Source organism: Lepeophtheirus salmonis, chromosome 8, assembly GCF_016086655.4.
Source record: "Lepeophtheirus salmonis chromosome 8, UVic_Lsal_1.4, whole genome shotgun sequence".
Lineage (NCBI taxonomy): Eukaryota > Metazoa > Arthropoda > Copepoda > Siphonostomatoida > Caligidae > Lepeophtheirus > Lepeophtheirus salmonis.
This window is the reverse complement of record NC_052138.2, coordinates 33,294,714-33,302,639: the sequence shown is the minus strand read 5'-3', so window position 1 is coordinate 33,302,639 and position 7,926 is coordinate 33,294,714. Positions and strand designations below refer to the sequence as shown.

General features: G+C 30.5%; 1 protein-coding gene across 4 annotated transcripts; it reads right to left on the bottom strand.

Moving 5' to 3' along the window:
• Positions 1-1,093: 1,093 nt before the first annotated feature.
• On the bottom strand, positions 1,094-7,688 carry LOC121123138 (uncharacterized). 4 transcript variants are annotated; one of them, XM_071890457.1, is made up of 3 exons: positions 7,518-7,688; positions 7,376-7,435; positions 1,094-2,057 (listed from the first exon to the last, which is right to left on the bottom strand). In XM_071890457.1, exon 3 carries the CDS (start codon positions 2,054-2,056, stop codon positions 1,370-1,372), a length of 687 nt encoding a protein of 228 aa, XP_071746558.1. In that variant the 5' UTR covers position 2,057; positions 7,376-7,435; positions 7,518-7,688; the 3' UTR covers positions 1,094-1,369. The 4 variants fall into 4 exon arrangements, with proteins under 4 accessions (XP_071746558.1, XP_040574188.1, XP_040574187.1 ...); XM_040718254.2 differs by having other exon boundaries at positions 7,376-7,416; XM_040718253.2 differs by lacking the exon at positions 7,376-7,435 and having other exon boundaries at positions 7,518-7,679.
• Between the last annotated feature and the right edge of the window lie 238 nt (positions 7,689-7,926).

Below are 7,926 nucleotides of genomic sequence, written 5' to 3'. Positions count from 1 at the left end.
TGATATAAAGCTAAATCAATACTTTATAAATTCTTGGAATAAAAATTATGTGTATAATATAGTTTCTCAAGAATTTTGTGGAGCTTATTCTTTGTTATGGTGTGGAGGGAAATTATACAAATTCCAGAGTTGTTGTATTTGAACTTTTATGTCAATATTTTTATTGGGTTTTAAGGGTTCATTTGAAGAAAAAATATGGGCTGATTAATAAGTTTTTGATCCCCCAAAAAATAGATATCATAGACTGATCCACTGCCTTCTTTTCTCCGAACATGCGTTTTTATATATGTTGTTCTGAGCGTCCAGAGGCTTTTTTACGTTTAAATTTTTTGAAACATTAACGTTTTCCCCACAAAACTGATCGAGCAACATATTTTCTTTGTCATATGATCATTGATACGATATCTGTCCTAAAAATTAAAATCGATCAGACTTTAGTATAACCATTTTAATCGTACTAACATTGTTTTGCAAGGTGAAAGATTAATGGATCCCTATCGAAAACAAATACAAAAAAAGAACATATTGATATCAAGAAGATGCTAAAAGGTTTTTATTTTATTTTATAAGGCGTTAATGTTGTGTTTTATTTCCTTTAATATGTTGGCTCTAATTGTACTAAGGTACTTCGATGCAATCCCCATATGGGGGCTTTACCCCACATTTTCCTTAAATGTTTAATATTTGAGGTATAATAATATGTAATTTTGTTCTGTGAAAAAGTTTTTCTTTACAAATAAACTGCGTAATATATACTCATGAAACTATCTCGATTATAGCAATTCACCTATTCATTTGCAATCGAAATCACCTTCAAAGGGTCAAATAACATCAATATGTACCTTGATTTATATTTGGCATAAAGCCTTTAACGACTTCCCTGTCTTGTGGCAAATGAGATTGACCTTTTTTGTGTGTGTATTTGATGGGAGAAATGACCAATAAATATCTCATTAACAAGAAGTAATGTGCTGAGTTGATTTTGTCTCTATCATGACTATACCTACTACCTTGGGTTCCATAGTGATCCAGGCATACTACGTGGATTATAAACGAGTAATGGACCAATTAAGGCTCTTTTGTATACTTTCAATTTATTGTAAATACATTTATTTTTCTATTTTTTATTTTTGAATAACAATAATAATCTAATGGTAATGATGACGATAAAATAATCCCTCTAAATACGGTCATTACATGGGTGATTAGATAATAATGGAGATTTGAAAGTGAAGGGAGACAATCCTCCCAGCATTGCAAAGATTTATTAGATTTGAATAAAGAATGTATATATTGTATTGTTTGTTAGGCCATAAATCTCATTAGGAGTTAATAAAAGGATACTTTAAATCCTTTTTCTTCTTCTCATTTACTCCTTGATTTCGATCGTCAAAAAGGACTGAACAAACTCGGAGTGAGCGTTTCGTTCATGCTTCCTCCATCCCTTTCGACTCTTAAAAGTCTTATCACAGAACGTACATTGAAAGGACTTGGTGGGAGAATGTATAAGAATATGCTCCTTCAAATCCGATGACCGCACAAAGCCCTTTCCACAAGCCAGACATACATGCGGCTTCTCTCCCGTATGAATCCTCTCATGAATACGATGATTCGACAAGTCACGACTCCCTTTTCCACAAACACGACAAAAGTAGGAAAAATCAGACTCATGCGTCTTGGCATGACTTTTTAAGCTCGCTCCATGAAGGAATGCCTTACCACAGTCCTCACACTTGAATTTTGGAAATTTGGAGTGCGTGTTTTCATGTCTCTTGAGATCTCCGGCAAAGACGAAACCCTTCTCACAGAAATGACACTTATAGGCCACGCGTTCGGGTTCGTGTGTTGCCAAATGAATTGATAAACTGTTTTTGTACTCAAAGTCTTTTCCGCAGAGGGAACAAACGTAGAGACGATCTCCAAGACCATGAACTTTGAGGTGGGTTTTGAGATTAGAGGCTTGAGTGAAGGGCTTGGAGCATATTTTACAGGATATGGATTTGGAAGGGGGGTCCATGATGACTAAGTGAGCCTCACCTTCTTCCAGTGGATCCATGCTGAAATACATAAACAAAATATAATATTGCGTTTATCTGTGGATGGATCATTTAACTCAATTTGAAAAAAAATATCCAGAAAAAATAGGAGGAAAGAAATGATGAGTTAATTACGAGAGTTTTCCCTTGAGGGCGCTAACGACTCTCGTTCTATGTATTATTTCGTTAAATACTTTCTTATTATATACATACATATATATAGAATATAACTTTTTTTATGTTAAAATAAAAATTATAACCGTATTTAAATTTTATTTTAGAGCTGACCGTAACAAAGCCTCACGCCCCCTTAATATTTACCTTGTTATAAGTTATGGCCAAATCATTCTTTTGCGGAAGCCTTTACATTTTTTGAACATGAGTACATAGATATAAAGATATTAATGTGGAAAATATTTGGAGATTCTATTTGGATCTCAAAGCGTGTTTGATTATTAAAAAAAAATAACGTGTTTAAGAAATGTTCTTAATATTCAAGAAATTACAATTTATGAACAGATAAATATATATTTTTTTTTCATACAGTCTCTGAAATGATCTTGCTGTTTTCATATTCTTCTTTTAGGGGGATTTAATTTATAGCTCAATTTTTTTTTCGTTCAGTGTGCATTTTTTTAATATTTTGTTTTTCATTTATCTCTAAGGTTGATCCTAATCAGTTGATTTAATTTCACAAATAAATCTGCAAATAGCGAAACATTGTTTTTAAAAATAAATTAAACTATTCCTTATTTTAAGAACAAAACAAAACAAAAAACGGGAAAAAATGGAATTTCTCTCAAAATATAGCTTTAATATTATATGAATACTTATCATTAAAAAGGGTATTTAAAGAGAAAATCACCGCTCCGATTAATATACGGGCCCCACAAATCAAATCATATGTCAAAAATACAATTATCTCCACTTTGATTTTTTTATTTTTGTCTGACAAGGTGCAAATTCCTAGTTATTAAAAGTTATATTTCTATATCCATGTACTCCTCTCTACTGAGAGGAATTATAGAGAAAATCCCCGCCACTAGTGATCTGCGTCTCCCGCATATCAAACTATTATCAAAAAATATTTTGACAAATGAGTCAACAAAATATCAACTATTTTTTTTGCCCTTGGATTGAAATGCTTTGCCTCTGTCTGCGTTTACTTTGATAAGTTGTGTACGAAATTTCTTCTTTTGCGGCCTAAGAATGTTTTTACACAGTTCCTCTATGGCTTAGTGTCATTTTGTGTATTGAAGGATCTCAATAAAAGACAAAAGTTATAAAATATCGTTTGTAGATACATGTTTACAGATTCAAAAATATTAGTAAAATTATTTCTGTATCTTTTTTCGGAATAGGATAATTTACCCTCTAAGTACAAACAAACTAAAGAAAAACATTCCCTCTCATTGTAATGATTAAAATACTTCATATTTGATCGCAATAATTCACACAGAGTTTGTCGTAAAATATAAATATACAACGTCAAAATAATATTTTAAAGGTTATTTAAAATTTATTGCTCCCTGTCGGCCAAAAAAGTAAAATCTTTGACTTATAGAGGTAATTTTCATGCTTCTGAAGGTAAAAACAAGCATTTGTTAACTAGTTACTTTAACTGATGACAAAGTGTAAACGGATTGTAATTCTTCCTCATTCAATAACTCCTCAAAGTCTAGTATGAGGCGAATGAAGAAAGAGGAACAAATCCAATTGAGAGAATTCATTTTTATTACTCATTACCTAATACATAGGTTCTTACCTATTTGAATAACTAAAGAATAATCAAATACTAGGTGCGTACCCATAAATATGCACTAATGAGATGAAGAAGAAAATGGTTGTGTATTCATAAAGCCCAATAAACACACACTGCCCCATTATTCTCATAATTTAACTTATTTAATTGAAAGAAAGAAATAATAATAAAAAAAAGCTTTTAATACATCCTTTGAAAAAGAATAGATAATCAAGCATCACTTTAATGAATGCTTTCTTCTCTAAAAAAACTAAACCAAACAAAAGGTTTGGTGTGTATATATACGCATATATTTGCCGCTTAAAAAGTTAATTTTTTTTTTTTAATCCATTGAAAATTCGTGATAAACTTCATTAACTCATAGCTCCATCTACGATGAACTCTTACTAATTATAATTTATCTTAATCAAAGAGGGTAAGAACAATGGGATATATTATGCAAATAATATAGCTAGATGCCATTCATCCGTAATGCTAATGCTGTCTTCGAGACGACCATATCCTAGAGGAAGAATAAAATATACCTTTTATGCTTCAAAAAATGAAATTTTGAATCTGATTGCTTTTGATGTTGAAATTTGAAAGTCGAGACCTGGTTGGCCAAGATGCCATTGGCTTTTCAATTTTAAAAAACCCCAAAAATAAAAATAGAAATTTGAGTACTATCAACATTTTGATCGATACCAATCAAACATCAAGACAAATATTTATCTTATTATTTTTTTTTTTTTAGAAATCTAATCTAATTGGTTTTGCCTTTGTCTCAAAATTCGATCATTGAGACCTGTTAGAGATTGATTAACAATAAAAAACTGTGCAATTTTCATGCAATTAATATATGACGCCATTCTTATAAAAATGGTCCCTAGCTTATGAATTGTCCCCTCTTCGGGACCAATAGTATAGTATACCAAGAGAAAAATATAAATTCTTGTTATAAGGATATATTTTTAATCTAATTGCTTTTTGTCTTGAAATTCGGGAGTCGAGTCCACTTGAACCAAGAGGGAACTATTCCTCTACTTTAAAAAATAAATTATAAAAAGTTTGGTTTATTTTAGATTCTATCAATATGCGATTTCATTCTGTAATAAAATGGTCTCATGAATCAGAAAGAAATAGACAACAAATATATACTTTTTTTTCAACAAAAGGAATTTTTTTAATTTGGTTGCTTTTTTTATTGACCTTGCACTTCAAAAGTTGGTTAATTTTGGTACTATCAAATGTGATATAATTTTATCCAATTGGCCTCCTTAATTATACATTCGCTTCCCTGGTCGAGACAAATAAAATACAAAAAATATACATATATTTTTAATGTAATTGCTTTGGTTTGTGTCTCAAAATTTTGTGGGTTGAATCTGTTCGAGCAAAAAGCCATTGGACCTCCACTTAAAAAAAAATGGAATTATCAATATGTAACCCATTCATGTAAAACTTGCCCCTTACTTATGAATTGGATTATGTTCAGACCAATAGAATATTATGAGAAACATATATGTACTTTCAAAAAATACGGATATCTTTAATCTAAATACTTTTTGTCTTGAAGTTCGAGACTCGAGACCAGTTAAGCCAAGAGGAAATTGGTACTCGACTTTAAAATACCCAAATTTCAATATTTTGATGTATTCAATTTGTGGTTTAATTTTGATATAAATGATCTCAAACTGAGAGCAATAGGCTTAAAAAAAGATGTTTTTTTTTAACAAAAGGATTTTTTATAATATATATTTCTTTGCTATCAAATGTGATGTAATTCTTAGCAAACTAACCTCCTTAATTTTTAATTAACCTCTTTGGTTAAGACCAATAAAATACAAAGATAAAAATAAATTTTCAATATAACTGCTTAGGATTGGATCGAAACCATTGACCCTCCACCGAAAAAAAAATGTATATGTGACGCCATTCATATAAAAATCGCCTCCTTGCTTATGAATTGTCCTCTGATTGAGGCCAATAAAAGACAAAGACTGAGAGCAAGATAAAAGTTGATATTATTTTTCTTTTGTTTTGTTAGAAAAATACAATTTTAATCTAAATCTTAGCTTTGAGAGATAGATACCTTAAAAATTGATCTGTAGACCAAAATCGATATGGAGAACAATCTAAATTACTACATGGGGGTTTCACTGAGGTCCAATAAAGCTTATTTTTATTTTAAAAAGAAGAAGAAACGATAGGTTAAGTAGTCTATTAAATTATCATAAATTACTTTATTCTTATTTGTTTTTACAAATAAGAATAAAATATAAACCGCAAAGGTTGTGAGTGATGATGACCTTTCCTTCACTTTCGCACTTTACATATATGTACATAGTATTTAGATAAAAAGGCCTCCTTTAACTCATCTTTAATAGATATTTCGTGACCTACTTTAAAAGTGTATTTATTAGGATGTATGGGCCAAGGGTCTTCAACCCTTTTGCAAGAGCAAGTCACTATTAAATAGTCATTAGACTAAAAATTACAGTCATAGAAGAAGATAATGTGATTTGTGCATGTATGTTAGAGAGGTCACGATTCTTGAAATGAAATAGTTTGAAGACTACTTATTAAAGTATACATCTGGCATGTCAAAGGATACAAACTTAGTTTTGGCTTCACTCTAAGTCTTACCAAAACTAACCAGAGCCATTTGTAAGATGTTACCCTCATTTTAGTATTAAGTCGCGAGAATATATTGATTTTACATATACTGCAAACAATATTTAACCATGTTGATATGTTAGGGCAAGTTAGTCATTGTCAACTGGTCACATAAATCACCATATGATCAATGATATCTAAAAATTTTGTTCACTAATTTTGTTTCAATTGGATTTAAATGGATTTTTTTTTCATGTGATTTATAGTAGTATTATTGATAATTATGCTTAAATATTGGATTGTTTTGTTAAATATTTGTTTTGCAAAAAATGATTTATTATTGCAACCTCATACTAAAATTCTGGGAAAACTTTGAAATGTCCATGTAAAGTTTGAAAAAGACTTGTAATAATTAGACTAGCCAACTTGTTACTATAGATATGCACCTTCATGCGTATTATTTCATCTTCCAAATAGTAATCACTCTAATCTATGTAATAAAATGTATTGCAATCCATTCAAATCAGAGATAATATACAAAACAGATCAAAATCGATGAATTGTGGACATACATTACTATTACAATATTATTCATTGTTCAAGAGTTACTTTTGCAATCTGTGTGTAATTTTTTTTTTTGCATGCAATTGTGTTTGAGGGAGTCAAGGACTGATGACTGATCCCTATCTTTATAGTGATTTAATCAAGAACGACACTCACAAATGAATAGGAGCGTCATTTTATTTTTATAGGGATGATATATTGCTTAAAAATAGAGCTTTGCTTGAAAGTTTTTTTTTTTTTGCATTCCTATGCCCAATGTTTTTGCAATGAATTAGTTTTTTTTTTTTTTTTTTTGATTCTAGGAGTGAAGAAACAAGATAAGATGATATTATAATTTACGACACGAAAATAACCCATACATCAAAGTGTCTACAACCGACTATCACCGTAGGACAATCAAGAGACAGGGATCTCTTACTTGATTCCAGTTATTGTCTAGATCCACAATGACGGATGGATCTGGAACAACTGACAAAGACTGTAACTCAAGACATTTATTTATTTATATCTTTTAAATAATTTCATACTAAAGGAGGCATTTCTGAGCATTGTTTCCTTACCTGCGAATATAATAATAATAGTCCTATGTACAACGAAATTCCGCCAAAGAATGGACTCCTGTCAAATCCTTCTACAGAGAGAACCATTCCCAACTATTCCACTATTCTTACTGTAACTCAAAATGAAAAATCCCGGCGAAAAAAAAAAACAAAAACCAAACCTACATTATAATAGAAATGGATTGCGCGAGCGCGCGCCTTATGACGATCGCTTGACCCCGATTATTATGATGTTGTAAATAAGATTTTTATTAAGTTATACAGATGAGAAGTTTGAAGGAGGGGTGAGGAATGGCTCTTAATAATATGTAATTGGTTTTTAAGAAGAAGAAAAGAAAAAGTGTTAAAGAGTGTCTTTGTTTTTAAAAGGAGTTAAAAAAAAAAAGTGTATCTTCACATTCATATACTA